Raw genomic sequence first — 26,869 nt, 5'->3', positions numbered from 1 at the left:
AGTGAGGGTTAAAGGCACTCTGGGTGTGCCTGGAGCCCAGAAAAACAACACACCAAAAGAGCATTTTCCCCTCTTTGATAGACAAAAGACAGATGGAAACTTCTGTAGGGCAGGAGAGGGGCCTGGAGCTACAAGACCTCAAGATTTATGTTAAACCATATCACCTGCTGCTGCTGGACAATCAGCACATTTACAGCACCACCACCATGATAAGGTTTCAGTACAGTGGCATTTTGGGAGAGGCAGAATATATCTAAATGGAAAAGCTGTGAAATATGAAGTACTTGTATCTTACCTGAAAATGATCCCTTGAAAAACAACTTATGCTTTTAAAGGCCAATTATGTATTATTTTAATCTCACTGCTAAAGGAAGACAGAAAAAGTGTTATTTACAATGTTAACTCTTCTGTGAGAGAACTTTGCATTGCTATCCCATCATCCAGCCTGCCCAGCTTCTGGCTCTATATAAAAAGCCCAACATGAATCTTACAAACTCGTGAGCTGGGCACGACCACTGTTCCTAGCGACATCAGAATAAAACATGTTATAGGGCTATACCTTAACAGTTACTGGACTGTTGAGGCAGTATATACCACACTGCAGCATCATGACATGGTTCATACTTGTAAGAGAACACTTCAAGGTACTGGACAAATCTTCTCACCACCTACAGCAAAAGATAACCCAAAGCTGAAGGAATCAGCGACCACTGGCGCCTATGACCCTACCAAGAGGGAGGTAGCTTGTGTTTTCCTCTTTGAGGTGATTTCCTCTTCAGTTGATGAGGTGAACATTCAAGAACGCCTGTCTGCAGTGCCACCTCCAGATCAAAGACCAAAAGACAGCCTGCATCCCTCCCTCCCTCCCCAGGAAGTTTCAGTCTCTGCGTGCAGGCCGTCTGTCTTGCAGCAGCTGGGATCTGAGAGGACCCCACAGCACTGCAGTTCACTTCTGCTGAGTTTTACGTACCTGTGAGCCTCAAACTGTGCTGTGCTACAGTGTCCTCTAATCAAACAGCACAATATCCTGCTTATCACAGCAAGGAAGTCGCTTGTTTTCTTTTTCACTGAACCGTGGTGGAAAAAAAAAAAAAGCCACTGGTTTATTCAGCAGAGTTACAGAACAGTTTGTCTATTACTAGAAAGGATTTATTAAAATAGTCCTGAAAGACATCTTGTCCTTCTCCAACGGTTCCAAAACTATGCCAATTCCTCAGAGCCAGGGGTTGGATGGGTACAGTCAGTTACAGCAATTGTCAAGGCACAAGCTCAGCTCTGCACGTCCGCTGCAGCTTGTACTGTAAGAGAGAGATGCCAGTTACCGCCTCCACTTACAGGTGCACAATCCCTGTGTGGGGTGTACTGCAACAGGAGAAATTAACATTAAACACGGACTACGAAAGGTAAAGGATTTATTTCTGATATGATTTGTAGAGTTAAATTAAAAACCTACTGAATACTTGATGTAGTAGATGAACATAACCTTAGTACTTACTTTCTAACAGTTTATTTAATGGCTGGAAGTGTACAACATGAAGTAGGCCTTACGTTTAATATTGTTCAAATTTTGCTTATTGTTAGCTGAGATTAAAATACAGTAGCCATCCCTTTAGATTATGTTGCAACACTGATCATGTGCCTTGATAAGTAGGAACAGTTCATTAAATAAATGGTGATGACATAACACGTAGGGAAGACTTTGGATTGTCTATTTAAAATGTCAACATAATAGGCAGTTAAGAATAAAACTTCATTTTAAGTGCACTTCCACATGCTTTGTTTATAATATAGCAAAAACTTCCTATCTTCTTTCCAAACACTTCACTCCCTACTCTAAAGCTGTTCAGTTGAAAATGCACTTTCCCCAGTAAACTTCTTTTTTTAAAAAAAAGTAACTAAAATTTCTACCCTTTCATATGCTAAGAAATGTTTCCTAATTAAAAACACAGTTTATTACAAGACATGTGAAGACAACATATAGTGAAATGAATTTTAATTGTTGTGCTGTGGCTAAAGTAAAGTTCTCAAGGCTGCAATTTAACATTCCAAGTTCTCCCTTCCATCTTTATTGATTCTTAAGGTTTTGCACAGAAACTCTTTGGGGGCTAGAACAGCAGTAATTGCATCACACTGTTTTCCAAGACTTCAAGTTTCAAAAGCAAACTCTTCAAAAAGTACAGTTCTTGATTTGATTAGATACAGGGACAAAAATATAGCACATACTTGAAGGTTACATGGTCTACAAATGATGGCAATATTTTCCTTGGGAGAGTACAGTTTGTTTTCTTGTAAATACTCAAAAAGGCTCAACTTCAAGCAGTAATAAACACAAGCAAAAGTGATTTAACCCTTAAAATAAATATTCAGGAAAACCTCTCTGTACATACAAGTGAAAGAATATGTAACACTTTCACGCTAAAAGAAAAAATAAAGATTTTGTTCATATAAGCAGCTGAAATCTGCTGTTCCAGCCCAATGTCCCCAGTAAAGAAGGGAGGCACAAACACAGGTGACTACTGTAGCTCACTATCTTATGGCCTTTTTGGACAGGGACATCACCACCATCATTTCTTTTAATCCCTTTTGTTATATTTATTACAGCATGCCAAATCCTTTGGCATATGTGATAGCCTTCAATAATCTTTCCTTAAGCTTTTCTTTGCTTGAGTACTCCGGAAGCAAAAGTACATTAAAGCATGTGTGAGATGTAGGTAACCTGCAGGGAAAAGAAAAGAGAAGGATTCAGATCTGGGAACACACAATACACAGAGAAATACATCGTTACTTCAACAATCTAAAAGTTTCTTTAAAAGAGAGTTGACTTCGCTGAAAGATTAGACTCTCAGATTTAACTAATTAAGAGCACAGAACTTGCTTCCATTTATTAACAAAGCAGCAAAATGTAGATTTATTTTTGGTTTTACCTCTCTGTATCTGGGCCATTTTTGGCTATGATCATCTTTAACTTTCCAAGTCCTCCCACTGGGGCTCTGTCTGTGCCTGTTGTAAACTGTAAGAATAGTCTTTTCTGTTCGTCTGTAAATGAATGGACTATTTCCCAGAATTCCCTACCAAGGAAGAAAGCAAAAAAACAAGTAAACAAACTGAAAATGTTCTTTGGTATAAGTGAGACTTTCAAAAGTAGAATTAGAACCTTCAAAGTTCAATTAATGAATCTTAAAATCAGTTTACAAGTTGCACTGGTAAACCAAGACTAACAGTAAAGTATTTACTGACTGATGAGAAGTAGAAATCAGAAGTATTACCAAAACACTGCAGTTTGAGTGCTTCTAAATGTCAATCTGGCTGAAAGATGGGCAAATATTCTTCCTTTATGATTCCTACAGAATTAATACTAGTTCCACGACACTGTCCATTTCTGCCACCTCCTTAAACAACAGAGCAAACAAATGCAGCTGCTGTCAAATATTTTCTACCCTAGCAGGAACTAGTAAAGTAGCTGGTGTCAAAGTCTAGAGGACCACAGATGACCACTGTCTTCAGAGTTCTCAAAGGGAGCAAGTAAGCAAAGACACAAAATATTTTCCCCTCAAACACTGAATGTACTTGACTTGTAATTAGAGAAGATCTACACATAAACTATTCAAACAAATCAATGTTTTATGATGTTTTAATTATTGCTTTTTAAAAGAGCAGCAAAGGGTGGTACCTTACTGCAACAACCCTGTTTATACTGGGGATTATTTAACTCTGAGGTTGTGCTGGCTTTGGCCAGGATAGAATTAATTTTCCTCACAGCAGCTGGTACAGGGCTGTGTTTTGGATTTGTGCTGAAAATATTTTTGATAGCACAGGGGTGTTTTTGTTACTGCTGAGCAGGGTTTACACAGAGCCCAGGCGTTCTCTGCTTCTCACCCCACCCGCAAGTAGGCTGGGGGTACACAAGGAGTTGGGAGGGGACACAGCCAGGACAGCTGACCCCAACTGACCAAAGAGGTATTCCGTAACATATGAGACCATGCTCAGTATACAAGGGGCTGGGGGAAGAGGAAGGAAAGGCAGGGGGACGCACATTCAGAGTGATGGCATTTGTCTTACTGAGTAACACATGATGGAGCCCTGCTCTCCTGGGGATAACTGAACACCTGCCCGCCCATGGGAAGTGGAGAATTGATTCCTTGTTTTGCTCTGCCTATTAAAGCTGCCTTCATCTCAACCCATGGGTTCTCACCTTCCCTGGGTATGTTTAAAAAAAAAGGGTAGATGAGGTAATTAGGGTTATGGTTTAGCTTACAACAGGAGTGGTTGGACTTGATCTTAAAGATCTTTTCCAACCTTGTGATTCTGTGATTCACTTCCACTCTTCCCTTTCTCCTCACCATTGCACCTGGGACAGCAAACAAGTGGCTACATGGGGGTTAGCTGCTGGCTGGGGCAAAACCACAACAATAGTAGTAGACAAAGACCCAGAAGAAAAAAAAAAAATCCCTTTTAAGTTTTATCAAAGTTCACTGGAAGCTGAAGACTATGCTTATACCATCTGCTGTTCTCTAATGACAGCACTTGACTACAATGAAAATATACCTAAGACACTTGAATCTCCAATACTACAAGAATACTAATCTTACACTATTAAATCATGAAGAAACAAACAGGCATGTAACATGCTTTTAACCTTTTGGAAATTAGAAAAAAATTACCTAATTATAAGAGAGTCTCTTGTATAGCCACCATCATATTCTGTAGTTTCTTCTAGTGCTTGAAAATCTAAATTCTGTAAGAAGATGACATATTTTAAAAATGACTACTGAGTATGTACTTGGAATCAAACCAGCTCTGCTTTCTCTGGTGCACGCGCAGGATTCTTACCCTACTTCCGCAAATAAGTAACTCGATTTCCTCTGGTCTAAATAAATATTTCAAAGGAGATTCATTGGTCACCATGTGGAATCCTCTCCGAAAGGCCTTGAACTGCTTTTCTACTGATTTATTGAGTATATAGTCAGCATACAGATTGACAAATTCCTGTAAGGGAACAATCCCCCAAAACCTCTTAGTACTTTGACACAGGTGTCACCTGAAGTATCTCCCAACAACGTAAAACCCCAAAATACATTAGTTCTGTAATTCTACCCAGATTATCTGGGTTCAGCTTCTGCTGAGCAATAGTAAAGAACAAGTCTCAAATATTTCTCAGACAGGTCAAACACCACACCCAGAAGCCATGTATGCATGTATCAGTCCTGTCTTTAAACAAATACACGCTGCTCCCCTCTAACACCACCACCCACCTCCCTACCCCCCACACCAGTTTCTACTTACAACTGCACTGTGCTGTGGCAATTTTAAAAGGCTTTTAGACTTAACGTGATGCCAAGCCTTCAGAGTCCTACATAACTCTGCAGAGCAGCTAAAAACTGCAGATTAAACTAAAAAAAAAATGAAATTATTTGAGCATACCTTTCTGTTTTCATTTGTAATAGGAATTTTATCACCATTTTCCTTTAGGTCATGCATCATTGGGTTGCCAAAGAGATCCGTATGAGATATTTGAAACGTTATCATCATATCATCTTCCACACTTCCTTCATACTCTAGTAAGTCTCTCAAACTCTGGTAAAGAACCTAACAGAGAGAAGACATACATGTCTGTCAGAAGTAAGTTTCAATAGATTTCACTGAGTAATACCAGAAGACACGAAGTCATGTGCCGCAAAATAAAGGGTGGTTACATTCTATGACACCAGTCACCTCAGATCTCTTCTAACAGTCCAAACAAAGGTATATTAAGCTCAGTATTTGCCCAAGGAACCTACAGCAGCTATTAAGGAAAGACAAAAAGATACACGGCAACAAGTGATAACTCAAAGGCCTGAATCTTCTTAAATGCAATGGTCCGATCTGTAGCTAAGGGACACTGAATAAGTTTCTTCCTCTCTTAATTCCTTTAAAACTGTACTTATTTTTGGCATCCTAAACGTGTTACACTAGTAAGTTCAAAATGTATGTGTTAAAAAAAAAAACAAACCAAAAAAGGCACTGTAATTTATTTCAGCTAAAATTTAGGCAGCAGGCTTTGATCTCCCAAATCTCAATTTGAAACTCAAACAAACTAGGAAGTAATCTTGAAGGAAAGTGGATGGGGCAGCCATTCAAACAAGAAAACAGCTATGCATAGAAAAAAATAATCTCACAAGTTAGGTCAGAATTTGCCAAGTGGAAACTGAAATTAGCTTTGAGAGTTTACTCTACTTAAAAGAACAACCAGCCTCCTTCCCTCCAATGCCTGAGGAGAAGCCTGAGGCTAAGCAGAAAAGGAACGTTTCTTTGGCTAAGACAGAGGTGTAGGACTCAAAACAGCAAAATAAAGGTATAAGTAACACCTGAGTGCAACTATATTGTTATAGTGAGGCCAAAGTAAGTCTCCCCTCAATGTTTTAAATAATTAATGTTTATATGTAAGCTGGTATTTTTTTGATTCTTCTGCAGCACCTTTAAGAACATCTCATATTGAAAGTGACAGACTTGGAAATGGTGGTGAGGGGGGCTGGTGAACCCCTTGCCCCCCCATGCTCTGTAGTATCTGAGCAAGCATTTGGTGGCTTGACCACTATGAATTTTGGTTTTGGTTTGAGAAGCTCCGAGTGTTTAATTCGTATTTGAATGCAAAGAGGATGAATTTAAATCAAGTCTGGGTAGACATCACAGGAGAAACCTAAGAGTAGTGAAAAAAAAAATTAAGAAATGCCCTGACTATCTTGTTCTACAGAAAGAAATCCTCTTTTTCTGTCACAAAAATTGTGGTTTTACAATAAAAATTACAGGAAACTGGAAGCACTGTGTATTTCTCAACATCATTTTACAGAGAATTAGGACAAAGCTGGCATGCTCTTACACACACAGAGTGTCATCCAAAGCAGACTGGACAACCTACTTTTTTATTACACATGCCTCATTTTCTGATTAAACAAAAATAAAAGCTAAGTTCTTTTTGAACAGTATCATTTAACTCATCTTTTTTTTTTTGAAATGAAGCCAAGCATAGGACCTAGCATGAGAGCAAGCTACTGATGACCTGTGACTGAAGATGGAGCAGGGCAAAGACATCCTGCACACGTCCTTCTGCACGCTGCCTGCTAAAGCACGTGCACGGTGAGGTGGTTCTGTACGGACCAGTGGCTGGGGAAGATGGGTGCTGATCACGGCTCTCACACTGCAGGGATGTTTGTCAGCTGCCTCACTGGTGTTTTGCTTTAGACAAAACTCACTATGAGCATTACACCTCTGCATGTCTGTTGTTACTTTCCCTTCCTTTATTTGTAGGAATCTACTTCTACAAATAGATACAACAGGCTAACTTTAGAAATCTCTTTGGGAAGATACTATTAATAGTGGTTTATAGTGCTTAGTGATATTAAGCAGCTTAGGCAGTATGACAATAAAACTGAGCAAAGCTTTGTTGACACCCAGCCCTGTCTGTTGACTTGACAATTCTTCCGCCTCCAAGCCAGACATAGTAAGAGGCTTTATTGCTTGTGAATTTACCCTAACAAATAAGAGACTCTTGGCACAGATCACTGGTTATTTCATTTCTACCAACGATCTTGTGCTTAACTGAAATCTAGGTTAAGTTATTGCATGGAAAAAGCATGAATGAAGTCAAAGAACAAAGTGAACTTACAGGGTGAGAGTCTGCCAGGTCACGGAAAGTTCCTTTTTTGCCCATTAGCTTCCTGTAGACAACCATGGGAAAGTGTACGTCCAGTATACAGTTATTGTAAATAGCCAGACCCAGTACTATGCCAATCAGTGTAAACTGACCCTCAGTTTCAAAAGAGGACGGATTAAACCAAAACAGTTTTGTAGATTCATCATATGTGAACATCCCTGTAAAAAAAATGAACAGGTATGGTTACATTTCCATAAAAATGACATATAAAACATATCACTATAAACCCATTTGCATTCAAATGCCTCTAGAACATGTTTAGTTTAATGTTACAGGGAATTCACTGGCAAAGAGGAGCTACTTACCTTAAGGGAACTGGAGCTGCTCAAAATACTGTTACTCACATTACCACAAGCTGCACGCAGGAGACCTGCGATACAACACCCTGTGATGCTACCTGAGGCTGAACAGACACAACCTTTCCTCCCCCCTTCCTACTGAGGAAGCAGCAGCACATTGTCAACATAGATTGTAACTTCAATAACTGGAATAGCACAAGAAAAGCACACCATCGAAAACCACGTGGATGAAAAGCCTGAAGAACTCCAGGAGTTAACTGTCACAAATGAGCTTAGATGCCTAAGAGACATTTCTTATTTCTTTCAGGTACTGGGCACAGTTGACTCAAGTTGCTGTAGCTATGACATACATCTGAACTTGTGGGGAAAATGTAATGTGGAACTAAGGTTTCCCAGGAGGGGTTGCAATTTTAACAGTTGGCCATTGTGAAAAGGGAGAGATTTTACTTTGTTCCCCTATCCCTTCACCTCCTTTGCAGGAGGCTTCAACAAATAGCAGAACTGGCACATGCCAGGAGCTGGAGGGAGCAGATAGGACTATACAGACAGGAGAAGAGCAGAGTCCCTTCCCTTTCAGCTGTAAGCAAGCCACTTAATTAGCTCTTGGTTATGAAGCCAGAGTTTGTGTCCAGGCTATAAACTATTAGGGCTATGACGGTAACTAGGGGACTAGGCCATCTCTCTTCAGAAGAGAGGCTGAGGGACTTGGGACCTTTTAGCCTAGAGAAGACTGAGGGGGGATTTTATCAGTACTTACAAATACTTGAGCAATGGGTGGCAGGAAGATGGGGTCAGTCTTTTTTCAGTGGTGCCCAGTGACAGGACAAGGGGCAGTGGGCATAAACTCGAATACAGGGAGTTCTACCTGAACATGAGGAGGAACTTTACTGTGAGGCTGGCCCAGGCTGCGCAGAGAGGCTGTGGAGCCTCCACCTCTGGAGACATTCAAAATGTGTGCCTGGATGCTGTCCTGCACAAGCTGCTCTAGGTGATCCTGCTCTGGCAGGAGACTAGATGATCTCTAGATCACTGGTTATTGGGATCTCTATATCATCTAGTTCCTTCCAACCCCATCATCCTGTGATTCTGTAGAAAATCACACGGTAAAAACCATTGCTTACTTGAAGTAAGACAAATGCAAATTTCATAGACTTAAGTGGATGGAAGAGACAAGTACAGTCCCAGGGACCCGCTGCCTGTACAGCTGAGTCTCATGATTTCCAGGCAGAACCTAAGGAAAAGCACCCAGGCTCCTTCCTCCCCACCACACACCAGAAGTCAGATGCATGTGGTCAAGAACAGGAACTACATTTACCGCAAGGATTTATCTTGTCAGCTCTTAAGAGACAAACATGGACAAATTCATTACCAAGCCACAAGAACAGAGCCACATAATGACTCCGAGGACTGAAAATGTCACCTTCAGCCAAGAGATAAAGCCTCAATCCTCATTCAGTGTAAAGAAATAAACTGCAATCTCATTCAGAGACTCCAGCTGCTCCCCAGAACTGAAGATAAATTAATCTTGGTAGGGTACTTAGGAGAGACTCAGCTATTAGGGGAGCACACAGATAAGGCTACCACATCAGGTAAGGCAACAGGAAGTCAGAAATGGATGTGCAACACAAGCACACAAGGGAGAAACATTGAAGTGAAGCCTGCATTCCTTTTTCTGCGCTGACTGAAGTAACTTCTGGATTACTGGCACAACAAATGCAACGACTTGTACTTTTGGGAACATGACAGAAGAACTCAAACAGTCAAAACAACTCCAGTAAATGCCTAATAATGAAGGACTAAGTTTACCCACATCCACATCTGGAAACATTTTAATGTGAAATGATACCTTTTATTTACTAACCAAAATTAAGACTATGGTACATTAAAATCTTAATAAAACATCAGAAGAAACTGGAAGTTGCAGTAAGGGGAAAAACAACTGTATAGTGTTGCTAGGAATATTATGTGAAGTTATTCTTTTTTCCTTTTATCATGGTGACTGTTGGTCTTGAATAACATTTTGTCTGAATTAGTACCTTCTTGGAGTACAGTTTTAATGTAGCTTAATATGAAAACATAGAAAGGAACTATAAGAACAATAAACATCACTCCACACATACTTATTAGAGGACAGACATTTTAAATTCTATTCAAAGGATCTCCTTCATTTTCATTGTAAGTAAAGTGCTTGTAAGTCAACAGAAGTCACACTTGAAATATGTAAACTGCAAGTTATACTGCAGTGCATATTAATAGGTGCAAAAGGAAGGACGGTGAAAGCAAGCTAAATTTTCTGCTTTTACACATCTATGCCAGAAGCCAGTGTATGCTTTTTCCCCCCAAGTTGATATGAATACAATACATACTTTTTTAATATTTTAAATACAGAAGTAAAAATGAAAACATGCATGCACATCTAGGTTTATTACCCATCTTTATACACAGTCAGTGTATGTACACCGGATCTTAGCTGAATCATTCTTCAATTACTAAATGGGAATATTTCCAAATAGGCACCCCATGCAACTTCTGTTTAGAGAAACTCAGGTCAAAAATGTATTTTACATTGGAAACACAACTTCATAGTACTAGGAATTCCTTATTTTGCCATATTCTATTCCAAGTAACCTTGCTAATTCACATTCCAAGTCACAGCAGTTGTGTAGAGTGAAGGGCATGCATGAAGGTTCAGATTCTGTTACTGATTCTGGGGACTTCCTCTTTAACTTGGTCCACTGCGGTGGACCCTCAGCTGGGTTAAAAACTGGCTGGATGGACAGGCCTAAAGGGTGGTGGTAAATGGAACAAAATCCAAAAGGCCGGTCACAAGTGGCACCCCCCAGGGCTCAGTTCAGTTTTATTCAACATCTTTATCAGTGACCTCGATGAAGGGATTGAATGTTCCCTCAGTAAGTTTGCAGATGACACTAAACGGGGAGGAAGTGTTGATCTGCCTGAGGGTAGGGAGGCTCTTCAGAGGGATCTGAACAGGCTGGACCGATGGGCTGAGACCAATGGGATGAAGTTTAACATGGCCAAGTGTAGAGTGCTGCACATGGGACATAACAACCCCATGCAGTGCTACAGGCTTGGGGGAGACTGGCTGGAGAGCTGTCAGGAAGAGAAGGACCTGGGGGTGTTGGTTGACTGCAGGCTGAATGAGCCAGCTGTGTGCCCAGGTGGCCAAGAAGGCCAGTGGCATCTTGGCTTGTATCAAAAACAGTGTGGCCAGTAGGTCTAGGGAGATGACTGTGCCCCTGTACTCGGCCTTGGTGAGGCTGGCACCTCGAGTGCTGTATCCAGTTCTGGGCTCCTCACCATAGGAAGGACATCGAGGTCCTCAAGCGAGTCCAGAGAAGGGCAACCAGGCTGGTGAAGGGGCTGGAGGGCAAATCCTATGAGGAACGGCTGAGGGAGCTGGGGATGTTTAATCTGGAGAAGAGGAGGCTGAGGGGAGACCTTATCACCACCTACAACTACCTGAAGGGAGGTTGTAGAGAGGTGGGCGATAGTCTCTTCAGCCAGCTGACAGGAAACAGGACAAAGGGAAATGGCATGAAGCTGCACCTGGGCAGGTTTAGGTCAGATATTAGAAAAAAAATAAATTATTGAATGAGTTGTCAGGGCCTGGAACAGGCTGCCCAGGGAGGAGGTTGAGTCACCATCCCTGGATGTGTTCAAAAAAAGGGTTGATGAGGTACTTAGGGATATGGTTTAGCATCGGATGGGAATGGCTGGACTTGATGATCTTCAAAGGTCTTTTCCAACCTTGTGATTCTGTGTGAAAATTAATTTCCCTGTTTTTTTATCTATTTTTTTAGCTACTAAGCCAAGAACAAAAACTTTTTATTCAAGTTCAATGAACTCAAATTAATGGCCATAAGCTGTTGAGCTTCTTTAATGGCTTCCATTACAAGAACTACAACGTGACATAGTATTTCACAGAAACTGTCAGTATAGAAACCTGACAGGTCTCGTTCCTATTATAAAACAAAGTACTCATAACATTTTAAAACATTTTAATCTTCTAAAGCAGCAACTCCTTGCATGTGCAAAGATGGAAGCATAGGAGACTGGTGCAGGGGGCAAGGGTAAAAACAGTAAGATGGAAACATGACTTAAAACTGAAATGTAAAACTTACTCCTAGTTCCTAGCTGCAAGCAAATTTGACATTACTGCCACCCTTTAGATCTGTACCCCTCTTAGATGAAATCAGACAAACTGAGGCTATCAGATTTTTTTTTTTTCTTTAATCTGGATGAAGGGGAGGAAATAAAAACTCACCATAGTCCTACTCTGGTTTTATTGCAGAAGCTCTTCCTCTTTGGTTTGATTACTAATTCTAGAAGCTAATCACAAAGCAAAGCGAGGAGAAAGGTGAGAGAACAAACAAAGGAACCCTGCAAAGAAACCCTGCACTACTCATATCTAAAGCAGCAATGGCAGCGTTTGCCAACTGTACACAATCATTTCTTTCATCTCTCCTCCTTGGGAGGATGACCGGCGATGACCGTGAGCCTCAGTGGGTGATGTACTCTTCTCATGATCACCAAGAAACCTGGAGACCTTCAGAGAGAAGCAGCAGCAGACGTAGAAAGGCACTGCATAAACACAGAACAGCCCAGGTTGGAAGGGACCTTGAAAGATCATCTGGTCCAACCTTCTGGGGGAAAAGTCCGATCAATTAGTAAACCATGAGAACACATACCAATATCTGGATTGAAGATTTCTTCCACAACCAGTTGAAAGAATTCTTTGGAAACACCTCCTTCATCTACCCCTTGCTCTCCTTCAAATTCAACATACAATTGCTTCTTCAAGTCTGCAGGATTTTCCATGGCAATCATCTCTAGCTATTGAGTGAACAGATAGAAGTATTTCATTAGTAAATCTGTTCTAATTGTTATTGTCATCTGTGTCAAATAATGAAATCAAATACACCCTCCACACCTAAGAAGAAAGCAAGTGTAAGTCACAACAGTAAAATACCAAAACCCAGTAGTAATGTTAAATCATTCTAAGCACATATTAGCATTTGGGAATTAACACAGCAACAAACTTACCACAGAGCTGATCTGCTAGGCAATTATGTCCATTAGCTGCCTCCATTTCCATTCTTTTAACTTATCTAAAATAAGTTAGCATTGTGTTGCACAAAACTCAGCAAAAACCGTATGAAAAACAACCTGCATTACTTGGCTAATTGAATTCATCTGACAGTGAAGACAGATTGCAATCTGATCTCCATGCCTGATGACGAATGGTTTTGTGAAAGGATTACACAGATACATTTTTCAAAACCTTCATCATTTACAGTGGAAGACAGAAGACAAACCTTTGACTAGTAGCTGCATCTCACCAACAAAGAGGTGGGGGATAAAAAAAAGACACTAAAATAGCAGTCAAATCTATCCCCTTTCCTCTTGACCCTAATGAAGAAGTCTCAGAATCTCTTGGTCTTAATTCGGTGCCTTTAAACAAATCTATCACTTCGCTTCCACAAAAGTGAAAGTTCAGGTAAGGTCAGACAGAAGTTGTGATGTTTCATAGCGAAGGGTTTTATGTCTGTATAAAAGCCAACAAAAATATCTCATTTCAGTAACTCTAAAGTTACACAATAATATTTTCCAGCTGATAAGAAACATGCTGCTTAAAAACATAAACATATTGGCTAAACCTGTGCAGCATGATTACATTAAACATACCTACGAGGGAAAGAAAACTCGACAGCACTAGAGTAAGGCACAGATGGACCTGTAGGTTCCTCTGCCAAAATCATGTTACGGGCGGGATTTGCCTCTAATCCGGTCTAGCACAAACTGTACCTCCCAGCAGGCGGCCTCACCACACCAGCCAAACCATTTCTCAGCAGCCAACACATTGTTCACGTCCCAGTATTTTACTATAGGAGTGTAAAGGAAGACAGGAACAGAACAGGGGATAAAGGCAGCAGTGGCTGCACCATCAACTCATAAAATGACACCACCAGTAAGATGCTTTTTCTCCTGGTGCCAGTCAGCCAGCCATGTTGCAAGCAGTGCAGCCGGGGTAGCCGGGTGGTTAATGTAATGGATTTGGAGACTTTGAAGCTCCTCATGCATAAGGAGCACATGGGGAAAGAATTATACTAACTAGTATCAAAAACTAGTTCCGGGAAGAGTAACTTCATTGACATGAAGCCTATTTAAAAAATTGGAAGGCAAGCCATGAAGACCCAGTACCAAGAGCAAGTCAGATGACTGCGCTGTATTACCTGGAAAAAATAGTTATGTAGTACCTAAAGTATTTGGTTTTCTACAGCATATCATTTGCAAAGAACTATTTTTGTACTTAAGGAGGCCAACTAACTTGTAAACTTCAAAATTCACTGTATTTTATCAACAACACTTCTGCAGCAAAAACATGTTGCCGTTCCCCTTCCTTGAGGCTCTCATCACGTGCTTTCCAGAACAGCGTAGTTTTGCATCTTGCCTTTTAGGTAAGTCTTAAAACTATTCACCTTTCAGTTCTATAAAAGAAAAAATTGTTCCCAAACAGGACAATGGAGCTTAAGCCACATTCCAAGTCCCACTGAGACTTACAAAACCAGAGAAGTAGCATTTATTTTAAGACCACAATACAGGTTACACATTCAAGCTGAACAGCGAAAAATTCTCCTATTTGAATCCTTTCCAACCCACAACTTGGACTAACAATGTTTTGGTTTATTCTCCCCAGTCATGACTTCATTGGCATTTCAGTACCTACCACCAGCAATTTCCTATTTTGCAGCTTTTACAAATTTTGATGAGTTCTGAAAAAGCAAGTATTGCCTCTCTCTGTCTTTTGGGACAGCAACCCTTTGTAATAGTGTAAAGGCTCTCTCACATCATTTTAAGGTGTGTTTATACATTTAAAGCAATTAAAAAAAACCTTTCATAATTATTTTTTTGGCTGAGAGCTACATTGCAGTAAGTGGCATACAGAAAAGCAGTATTAAAAAAGAGGGGGAAGGAAACACTTTGAGCCACACCAGCTGGGCAGATTGGAACAGTGTGCTGGGTGTCTGTGAGAGTCAGGGAAAGGATTACCAAGAAGCCAGGATTTTCAATCAAAGCCTAATGTTTCTTGAAGTGGATTCTATAAGCAGGACAATGTTGCTAAGCTGCTCAACCCAAGGTTGGGGATTTAGCTGCTCCTTTGAACATTTGTCTCTCTCAGCACTGATGGTGCACAAGAAAACTGGAACTGTGGAAAACACAGCATTAGCCATGACAGCAGAGAGGCACTGAACTTTAGCAGAACTGCAGCAGTGTTACAACAGCAAGGAAGTTATGACCTTCACTTTACAGTTTTTCACCTTTTTTTTTAAAATAATCAAAGCTGCCTCACACCAACAGAGATGCTGCTGGATAAAACCGAGTTACATGTGTGTAAATTCTCTAAGTTTTAGAAGCTAATATGGTCTCTGTCACGATGGTTTCACTGCCAAGCAAAGTTGTCATTACATTTTCCAGGGACTTCCCAGAAAGCCTGTGTGTAGCACCTCTGAAGCTGCGTCATCAAGCTGATTATCCACAAACTGAAAAGCTGAAAGCTGAGACAACATGATAAAGAGTATCTGTATTTTGTTGGCTGAAACGTGACACTGCACCACAGAGTAAGAGACTGTGTGATTTACTTTGCTTACAGAGCAACACTGTTCACTCCCAGAATTGAAGAATTTTCCACTGAACAAGAGGAACAGAACACTTAAAAGCTTTAAGTAATACCACTGGCTACCTTCTTAAAATTAATAGTAACTGAACTAGCCTCTATTTAGTTAAAGACAATAAAAAAAAAAAACCCTCAAGTTCTGGCAATGAACAAAAAAGTTCTCTTTAAGGCAGTGACAAGAATACTTCCCATACTAGGAGGCAATAATGACACGAACCCAACTAATTCAAGTTTGGAAGTACCAGTGACACATGACGTAAGTCAGTCACTACATCAATACATTTAGCAGAATCATTTACAAGCAGGAGAGGCTTGTCCCTGCCAGGCATCTTTGTTCAATGTCAAACTTCTCAAAGTGAGTTTCCAACCTGTGAGCAAGTACCAGCCAGACTCTGCTGGAAGAGTCCGCCACCCACGTGTCACAACTCGCACACTTTAAGTTACTGCTACCTGAGAGTAAAGCCACATACAATCTAGGGCATGGGGGTGGGGGGAGTAAACTCTGAGTAGATGAAAGAAATAGCTGTTGAGGTATGAAAAGGCCAAAGAGAGGATTTAAGGATAAACTTCCTCTCTTTACTACCACATCCATGTAAGGTGACTGAGCAAGGAGTACAGCTAACCTCTTAAACCTGTTAGGACACAATAACACATATTAACTGCTCTCAAGCACTGCAAACTGAGCTGCCACCTCCCAAACCAAAGGATTCTGTAATAGAAGTGGGGACTAGTATTTTACTGATTCCCATGTTTCCACCCTGCCCCCACGACAAACAAGCAAACAACAAGTACATGATACAAAGAAAGCATGTTTCACTACATCAATTTCAATAAGAAAAAGCACATACAGTCCTGATGCAAGTTTCATATGTGCAAAGAAATTGAACAATGAATCTGTAAGTAAAATTGCTGGTTAGGTATATGTGTTCCAGGGTGAACTATGATTCTCTTACTAAGCAACTTTAAACAAGTTATTGCTTCCAAGGTGTTTAAAAGCTATTGCTTCAAATACTCTATATAAAAAAAGATCCTACAACAGTTTAAAAAAACCCAACTTACCAGTGCTCATATTTGTTTTAATGAAGTCCAAAAAGTGAGTAGTACATATTGAATTCTAGAAGTTTAAATATTAAGAGTAAGAGAAAAATAGCTCACTGATAACTTTGTTAGCTCAACTAATTAATAGAAAAAGACCAGTACTTAGTCCATTTGCAAGAAGAAATTATGATGGCTGGTCAATATATTTACTTTTAAAATATCCAACATCAGTAAGGAATATAACCTCATTTTTAACAAACATTTCTGGAAATGCCTTTATTGGGAAGTTATCAGAATTAATCAAAAAGAAAAAGTCTGCACTGATTGTTCTGTAAAGACACAGGTCTAATGACATGAGCAAGTATTTACAATGCAAACAAGTGTGTGAGTATTCAAACCCCAGAAATAAAAAATGCAACTCAAGGGTAAAAATATCAGTAATCATAATTACTCACCTGCAATTTAAGCACATTTGGAAACATGCTGCCAGTGAACAGATCTAAGAATATAGTTTTGCTACTGATGACTTATCTTTGCAAGCTCTTTCCAATAGTTTTTAGTAAGACCCTTCCAAAGTTCAATAGTGCACCTAAAACAGCACCCATCACTGATGCGAACTCATACAAGGCAGCTTTCACTTAGATTTGATACTGCCAGCACTGCTACAGAAGCACATGGTACCCAGCTTTGACTACAAATACAGAGCAAGTTATTTTAAGAATTAAGACACATGACTGAAGATTTTCCTCCAGACCTATTCTGCTCCAATTAGGAGGTGAAAGCAAATGATGAAAATTACTAAAGTCACTTCCCAACCCATTCCAGGAGGTACCTGTAACAGCAGCATGCAATTCTTAAACAGATCAGGCACTCTGATGAAACTGCAAGATGACAGTGTGGAACACTGTTTTCCCTACAGCATTTTTCCAGGTACCAGCAGCCTTGCAGAAGCTTGGAGACTTCGAGGTTTGTTTGTGGGCCACATCAAAATGCCTGTAATGCCCATTACCTTTTGCTGGATCTTTCTTTCATGAAGCACCACAAGTTTTAAGCAAACACACCCACAGTTTTAAGGTACATGGTGTGAAGGAAATACGTCCTTTTGTTTATGTTAAGTCTGATTCCTGATAATAGGCCTGGGTGCTACCAGTTGACAAAGAACACTTGGCAATCTCCCTGATGAGACTCTGAACTGTCCAAATATGTCCAAACTCTTTATAATGAGAAGAAACAAATCAAAGAGAAACCTAGTAACACACAATGAGCAGAGACATTGTATTGTTCGCTCCTTTCAACTCCTCATGCTTCCCTGGGAATATTTAAAATCTCTTCCTCGGGCACTGATACGTCGTATCATCAGTTAAAACTTAACAGTGGTTAAAAGGTGACTTCCCTACCAGCTACATTTATCTACCCATTTTCTCAAAGTCCACACCATCCCACAACAGCTACCTCATTGCATCTGTTTGAAAGGGCACCTACAGCTCCTTTCCTCCAGCCACCAGTCTTCATTCACCTCCATTTTACTGAACGTAGTCGATGTTCCACTCCTGAGGGATGCCACAGATTGCACTTGGTCTAGTTGACTAACACTACAGTTCAGCTCAGACTGTTTTTTATTGAGAACAGTTTTATCTTTTCCCTTTATCTTCTGTCCCAGAATAAACAGTTTAAAATTCTTGCTCTCCTTTGGGCTTTGACAGAATCAGATCACCATAATTTGGCACGTTCTGACAGCTTAAATTAACAGCCATAGGAGAATCCATGGCAACTGCCCAGGCATGTACTGGTAGACTGCTAGGCTGTGCAAGGGCCACTGCAAGCACATCATAATTTCACTAAGTATGTTTGAGCTTCACCTGATTAAAATTACCTAGATTTCCAATAGACCAAGAGCATGCACAGCAAGCAGCGACAGCAACACAGAAGCTGCACAAGCTTCATGTTGCCTGTGAGCTTCCTAAGCACATGAAACATTTTTTTTTTGTTATTTCCCCTCAAAGATTTCACCTTCCTCCCAGAACAAGCAGTAGGTCGAAGAACACCTTTCCTCCTATTTACAGATTTTCCTTTCCATCATCAGCGCAAGGAAGGTCTGCTTGCCCTGTGCTGGCGCTGACACCAAAACAAACATCTCCCTAAAAACTAGCTCTTATCCTCTCTTAGGCCATCCTCTCCTAAAGGGAGAGAGAATAATGCCCTTCCCTTTTTTCCCCAGTATTTATGCATCGCAAGGCTAAACAAATAAAGGAAAAAAGCCCTCCTAAGTTACTGTGACAAAACAGCCGGATACAACTGTAAGCCTGATAGATACTGAAATTACAAATGGCATTCTTAAAATTAGAAAAGTGGCACACAGTAGGCTTTTGGATTAAAATACTCTATTTCTCATTTGCCTAATATAAAATAGGGTTACAGACAGAAGCCATTCCTGCATTGCAACTTTATTTTTCCTATTGGTACTGGAAACAAAGGTTTTCCCTAAGCTGTAAGATCAGCAAGTCCCACCTGTAATCTCACAGGAACACAGAAAAAAAAAAAAAATCAAGGTGGGAGCTTATTTAGGGCTCTCACAACTAACCTTCAGCAGCACTTACAGTAATCAAGTTTAATTAGAATTAACAGGTGAGTTTAGAGGCAAAAAACTTTCTGGCTCTTCAGCAACAAGGTTTAAAGCCACGGCTAACTTTAGAATTTTGCAAACATTCTTGTGCTTTAATAATGGAACAAAGAAAAGTGACCTTCTGAAAAATAAACAGCTCGAAGCAAAAAATAAAGGGAGGAAGCATCCTAAAATTAAAGCACATTTATGGAAAAAAGGTTTACTGTGGAGTATTTTTTATAGTTTGTATCCTGTATAATTTGCATCTTCCAAAAACATGTTTAGAAATGGCTTTAAGCTTTACTTGAAGAAGCCAGCATAGTCAGAAACAGTCTTCTCTCAACAGTTCTCAGGTACTATCAGGCTTGTTGTCTCCTTTCTCAGTTCTATCAGCATTTGCACCAAACTACAGTAGATCTTGGGAGAAGTGAGACGTTCTACTCATCACACAGTAACTCCACACATTTTGCAGTTAGAAGATCACAAGTCCATAAGAAGAGTACATATCCAAAAGCTTTTAATTCCAACTTTCATCTAAAAAACCCTACTATCAAAAGATCATAGAATCATAGAATGGTCTGGGTTGGAAGGGACCCCAAGGATCATAGAGCTCCAACCCCCCTGCCACAGATAACCCGAGAGAATCCAGAGGACAAAGAAAAAGTTCTGAACTGGAAGCTGGTCACTCTCAGCGTTTAGAGCTGTCGTAGTGAGGAACCTGTTAGCAGGGAATAAGAACTATTCAACACTAAAACATGTAAGTCTGCAACCACCGAGTAGAAGCAGTTGTACTGAACACACAAATCTTCAGCAGCAAACCTAACATGGTTAAGCTATTTGAGCTTCCTCTTGAGAGCATCTAGAACATAAAACACTGCATTCACACACGGTTCTTTTCAGTTAGGCAAAGCCCACAGTTCACACTAGTCAGAACCAACCAAGCTCCATGTTGCTGCGTGACTTACCCGGACGAGCGCATCGTCTATGATGTGATCACGTCTCACTTTGAGCCGCAGGTAAGGGTTGAGCTGCTGTCCTTGAACTAAGCTGTAGAGCACAGTTATGCGTCTTTCACTGTACATCCGGATCCTATTGTCGTAATACAATCCCAGGTTCTTGGTAACAGCATTCAATATGAAGGGACAGGTCATAAAAGAGAATTTGTTTTCTGTTTCTACTTTGAAGAAAGTATAGTCTTTGTCCATTTCTAGAACATCATTCAGTGGTTCATTAATAAATTCTTCAAAAGGGATAAGTGGTTTTCTGCAATCTATAGTTTTAACACCAAGTTCAGTTTCCAGTGGGTCCACTCGAGGACCTTTTTTATTTCTTCTTTCCTCGCCCAACAGCTCTTGAAGAGTTAGTTCACTTGATTCTGGGATGGGTTCCTCATCTTCCTCTTCATTATGATCAGTATCCACATCCCCTCCTACTACATTTGCATAGTAAACCATTTTCAAGCACTTTGAAGCAGCAACAACGGCATCATCATCATTCACTAGGTTACGGCTATTGAATTCATTGCTTATGACTTTGTAAGTAATAAGTTGCTGAAATGTTTCCATCATTCTCCGAATTTGGTCTGCCCTGTACTTCGACCACAATCTGACCAGTTTCGCTTGAGCTGCTAGGGGCAGTTTGCTCATTGCTTTGCAAAACAACGGTAGAGCCATTTCCAGATACTCTGGGCTATGAAGATTGCCATTCTCCATAACGATAATAAACAAATTCAGATAGTTAGGATCCCGAGAGTACACATTATGGTAAGTCAAGTCACATTCCACGTTAGGTGACAAGTACACAAGTGCATTTAAAAAGGCAGTTTCTATTTTTTCATTAGAAAGTAACCTATCGTAGACCCTCCTGACTGCTTCAATATCTACAGACACTTCATCTGGGCCTAGTTTTTGGAGGTTATTGTCTCCTTGTGTACTGTCACCTATTCTTGACGACGAAGACGACGATGCGCCTGAATCTTCTTCCATAGCAGCAGCCGAACAGGCAGCCTTTTCCTTTTCGTCTTCATCTTTGTCTTCATCCTTTCCCTGAAGGGACTTGAGCTCCTCCTTGGTGTGCTGCTTGGCCTTTCGGAAACTCTGCACCAATGCTTCAGCACTAGAAAATACTCTCCCAATCACCCGGATTAAAGGGGAATAATCCTCTTTCTCTCGACATAGTTCAAGAATTTCGTATATCTTCTCTTCTGTTAGAAAAGTCACATCTACAAAAAGATAAAGTATTACTTTTATTAAGATAAAAAGATAAAATACTTCTAATTTGCTGTACTCGAGAAATCACTGTATCATATCACCATCAATACTGAAAAAAAAAATCAGTGAGAGTGCTGGATAAATGCAGGACAGACACTTTATAGTTTCATTAGCATTAAGAATGGAGGATTTCGTTCACTATGATTTTGTAAAATATTTTATTCATGGATGTAGATTGGAGGACACAATAGTAAAACTGTTTTTGCACCCAGTCAGCTAAGTTTGGTAGCTAACAGTATTGTATTTTCTAAACGAGAGCAACCAAATCAGTAAGATGTTTAAAATTTACAAGACTTATAAAGAGTAAGACTATGCAACAATAGTCTTCTGGTAAGGTAAATCTGCAGTGGTACTGTCTGGGTCATTAAGCCATACACAAACAGGGTCAGCCCCTCTATTCAAACACAGCCCATGCATATGGGCTTCACATGCCCTTTCTCCCTTAAAAACAGTTCTTGGAGTAAAGATTCAGCATTTTGTTTTGGTGTATGTTAATGGCAATATAAGATTTCTCATTTCTAGGTTTAATGCTTTCTGCAACTGTTTTTATACTGATGCATGCAAATCCTCCCTAAAAACCACAATATGTGCTCAGAAATTTGTACTACCTTCTGAATTACACACGTCTGGGCACGTGGGCTACTTCTTTGTACATTAGACCTCACAGAGAGACAAGTTTAGTACACTCATCAGCATGGTCTTCAGATGAACAAGCTGGTTTGCACACATCATCTGTATGGGTCCCAAGTACCTGTCTGCTTCTGGTTGTGTCCCCGCCTCCAAACTCCTGATATGAAATAAATCATTTGGTGGCCCTTTTGTTATTTGAAATCTTCCCTTCTCTTTAGAAAAGGGAAGAATTCATTACTTGAAGCTTTCTATGCTACTTCTCAAACAGAATCCACAAGTGCTTTTCACATCAGGTGATGCTTTAGAGTAGGATTTCCACATGATCAGACCCTGAAAAGATGTTTCAGAAGATTCTTTGAACTGACACGTAACTTAGAATTAAAACTGAATCTGTTTATTAGCATCTCTAGAAATCTAAGCACACATCACAGTACTACATTCACCAACCACGCCAGATCAGCTACCTCTGCAGAAAGAGGGAAAAAATTTAAAGACACTTACATGTTCGAGTATTTTTGAAATGTGATTGCCTACACTAATGTTCATTCCAAGCAATCATTAAATTAAAAATACAAACTAAATGATGCAAAGACAGACAACCTATTGATTTTCAGAGCCCCAAGCTATTCTTAGAGCACATACAACACAAAGATTAAGCTTATGTCATGCTATTGAGATTGACTTCCAATCAATCTGAAGACAGTGAAAGAGCCTGAAAACTAAAACCCATCATGTTAAAAAAACCAACAGCATTGAAAAATATTACAGAAGTATTCAAGCTTAGTGCAACATCTCCTATTTCTATCTGTTGCAATGCATGCTCAAGAAGCAAACTTGCCTAAAAAAAAAAGTAAACTAACTGGTGATAAAGACACTGTTCTGTGCCACAGCTCCTCAAAACAAGGACCACAGCCTCGAGATCACTGACTCTGGATCGCAGAGGTTATGCAGAACACAAAAACAGCCAGGAAAAAAACAGACAATTTAATAATAGGACACATTTCAGATTTCCATACTTAGAACAGGAATTCCCCAGTAATTCTTTTGAAGATTTTTAGTGTTTAAGGAACTATGTGTTACTTCCAGATAAAATATTGTAACTGTTACTCCCTGTAATAGTTTTAAGCCACTATGGTCTTGTGACTGTCAGCTCTGAGCTGCCATAGTCTAACTCATTTTTAGTTTACAGCAGTGAAAAGGCTGGAGAAAAACAAATGTCAGTGAAGCTTTCTTCTAATTCAAGTCAATTTTAGCTGACCTATGCCTAAATAAGCAAGCTTTTTACATGCCTTCTTCTCTCATCCTTTCTATTGCAACAAAGTGATACACAGAAGTAAACATATCTCCTCTCAGACCTTGTTCTCAGTCATGCTCCAACCCCAAATCTGCACATCAAGGCAAGCTTTACCAGTGATCCTTGACTGTGAAAAAGACTGAAGGCGACCTCTATATTGCCAACAGCACACTCCCTAATAAGTACATTTGTTGATTATCTTCTCGTTATCTCTTATGGAAGTTTTGTTGTGATTGTGTGCTCACTGCCTATGTGCTGGCCTTCTCTGTTCCCCGTGTAACATTTTGGTGATTAAAGTTGAAAACAGCTTCCCAGGTAATTGTAACACAGATTTTGAAATGACTCTCTATGACATCATTTGCAACCTATGCTTTTTATGTATTCTCCCCATTTCCTCCTTCTGTTTGGACTGCCATCTAGGATATTACAAAAACGGTGGCAATGGCATTCAGATACATTTTTGCCTCAAAGGTCTTATAGCTTAGCACTACAGAAAAGCAATTTAAATAATTCCTTCTCAAGGGCATTTCTTTTGATTTATTTCTAGGTTTCAATTCCATGTCAAGCATAAAAGCAAGCTGCACATCCTTTTCCCTGGCTTTCTTAAACCTAACTGCAGTTTCCCAGTAACTGTTGCTGCAGATCGACCTTAAAAAAATTCCTTAGACATCATCCAATTACAAAGGTAACCAAGAGACCCAGATGGGCTTTAACAACACATTAATGATTTCTTTCCATACAGCTACAAAGACAAGTCAATACTGCTGATGCTGCAACAGATGAAGTCAGAAGAGTCACTGCTTTAGGCAATACACTGTCTCTGAAGATAGGATGAGTAACTTGGGGAGGGAGGGTGGTAGCAGGAGGGAGGAGGAGTAAAACTCTGTATATGGCTATCTCCATTAAAAACACAGAAAATTAAGAGACAGATCATAAACCAGCCCTAATGTGCCTCTTGACTGTTTAAAGACCACACTGGCTCCCATCGCCTCTCCCTGTTTTCCTCTTTGCTTACTCAGTTCATAAATAATTTGGGGACAAGTTTATCCTTGCATCAGATAAAGAACAAACTGATGCAGGTATTGACTAGAGCATCTTAGGTCCCTTACAATGCAGCGTTATGTTTTATTGCTGATTCTGTAGGCCCTTTGCTGTAAACTGTTTCACCTCCTTTTGCTTCCCTGGCAGTGTTCAAGGCCAGGTCAGATGGCACTTCGGGCAGCCTGGTCCAGTGGTGGGTACCCCTGCCCACGGCAGGGGGGGTGGGAACTAGGTGATCTTTAAGATCCCTTCCAACCCAAACCAGCCTGTGAATTTTTTAGCTAAAATGAATGAATCTGAACTTCTGTGTTTATACAACTTAATGCAACTGTTCAAGGGCTTTAATTTTGCTTATGATTTGTCTGCACCACAGATTTTGATGACAACTAGAATTATCCTTGCAGCACCTATTTACTATTCTAGAGTCTGAAAAGCTAAACAGAAGTCAGAAAAGACAGAGCAGTGTTTCTTTTTTATACACTGGTTCTGAAATCATTTAAGCATTTTTCCAGCTTAGCAGGTGTATTGCCTGTCATCTACAGCATCGGTTTTTGCTCGCATTAGATTTCTTAACACAAAATCTGAAATTAGTTAAAGTATAACTTTTATAACTCATTAAACTACAGGAGTTATGAAACTACCAGAACTAAATCAATCGTAACAACACGCTAAAAACCTCCCCATTTGAAAAGCCAATGAACTCAGAAGGCAACAAATGCATATGGATTTTAACAGAAACGTAGTAAAGATCCAGATTTAGAATCTGTGTTCAGCATTAATCCAGCCACTTCTCAGAATCCATATTAAAATATTTGATTGCCCAATATTGTATTTTACTTAAGTAATCAGCAGAATACCACCACAGCGAATTCAGGCTTATACTCATGCATGTTTTATTTTAAGGAAATTCTAAAAATAACATCTTACCTTTAAAGTCATCTCTTGGGCCTTGAATTTCCTTCTTGTTCATTTTTCTGTCAGTGCAGGAATTGTTATGGGCACCTTTGGAATTGTTTTCTAGGTAAGCTGAGCTCGTTCCTTTCTTGGAGGGATGAGGATCACAGAGTTTTGCATTAATCTTATAAAGCTCGAGGGCCTTAATGGCTGCTGCATTGTTATCCATACGGAGAAAAGTTGGACAGGAAGCACAAAATTCATTCGTGCAGGCTTCATTTCCACAGCCCTCAGTTAACTGGTGGTAGTAGCGCTCTATTAGATGCTTTGCAGCTGCTCGCTTCCTGTAGCAAACATTCAAACAGTAAGTACAAGGATTAGTAGAGCTTTTCCATACAAAGCTCATTCAAAAGCATCAGCAAGGCAGAGATTAGTCAGGCACTGAAACACAAGATTTCTGTATCAGACAGGACACATCAGGAGGTTGGTTTTTTTAAAAACACAAGAATCTCATCTTGACAAATGCAAATATATTCAACACACAATTTCATTTGTGGCTCCTATGTAAGTGAAAGGTAAATTCTGTTTCAGCTTTACATTCTAGCATGACAGTAGACACAATCTTGTTCAGTTCTGAACAATCTCAATTGTTGCTGAAAAAAAGAGAGCGCAATTTAGATGCAAAGCAAGGCTGCAAATGAAACAGAACTGGATGTCACACCAGTGACTGAGTCTGATGTATAGTACTGAGGTACGCTTGCCACCGAGAGAGGAAAGAGGCATGAAATACAAACGATCTAAGAATTTATTTAGTAATACTATCAACACTACACCAATAGGATAAAAACTCTTAAAAACGGGTTAGATTTCTAAAAAACAAGAATCTAGATGATTTAGTTATACAGCATTTAGTTTATTTAAATCTGTAGGAAAAATATTCCTTGGTTAATTAAACTGATGACAAAACCATGATCAAAGATGAGCTCGAGGCTGATTATGTCTCTCCTCAGCTTAATAAGCTATATGGCACTAAAAACCCAAAGTAAATCTATTTTCCATGTCCTCATCATTCTCCTGTAACTATGCATGGTAAGTAAGTGTTTTAAAGAGTTACAACTGTATCGCGACACATGTCAATGTGCTCAGTACTATATATACCCATGTACACATGAAAGTTTAACTGGCCAATTAATGGGGTCACAGACTTTTACAGATGCATGCAAAAGGTACAGAGATTGCCAGAAAGCTGCATGCAGCACCAAATTTCACTTTTTTGGAAAGAAGCCCCCAAACTTTCACTTCATTGAAGAACACAAGTTATTAAAGAAAAATATCAACTATGAAACATTTCACACATCGTTAGTTGTAACATGCAGGCTTTCAACCTAACTTTAATGATACAGTACTATAAAAAT

General features: G+C 39.8%; 1 protein-coding gene across 2 annotated transcripts; it reads right to left on the bottom strand.

The window, feature by feature from the left end:
* Nucleotides 1-1,395: 1,395 nt before the first annotated feature.
* Nucleotides 1,396-25,698, bottom strand: UBE3A (ubiquitin protein ligase E3A). 2 transcript variants are annotated; one of them, XM_084266390.1, is made up of 9 exons: nucleotides 25,488-25,698; nucleotides 20,291-21,594; nucleotides 12,699-12,843; nucleotides 7,643-7,848; nucleotides 5,422-5,586; nucleotides 4,831-4,986; nucleotides 4,662-4,735; nucleotides 2,925-3,068; nucleotides 1,396-2,716 (listed from the first exon to the last, which is right to left on the bottom strand). In XM_084266390.1, the coding sequence occupies exons 1-9, from the start codon at nucleotides 25,681-25,683 to the stop codon at nucleotides 2,596-2,598; spliced, it is 2,511 nt and encodes an 836-aa protein (XP_084122516.1). In that variant the 5' UTR covers nucleotides 25,684-25,698; the 3' UTR covers nucleotides 1,396-2,595. The 2 variants fall into 2 exon arrangements, with proteins under 2 accessions (XP_084122516.1, XP_084122515.1); XM_084266389.1 differs by having other exon boundaries at nucleotides 20,291-21,546.
* Nucleotides 25,699-26,869: the final 1,171 nt, after the last annotated feature.

This window comes from Gallinula chloropus (assembly GCF_964237585.1).
Source record: "Gallinula chloropus genome assembly, chromosome: 1".
Lineage (NCBI taxonomy): Eukaryota > Metazoa > Chordata > Aves > Gruiformes > Rallidae > Gallinula > Gallinula chloropus.
Note: the sequence above shows the minus strand (reverse complement) of the source record. Positions and strands in the feature narration are given on the sequence as shown.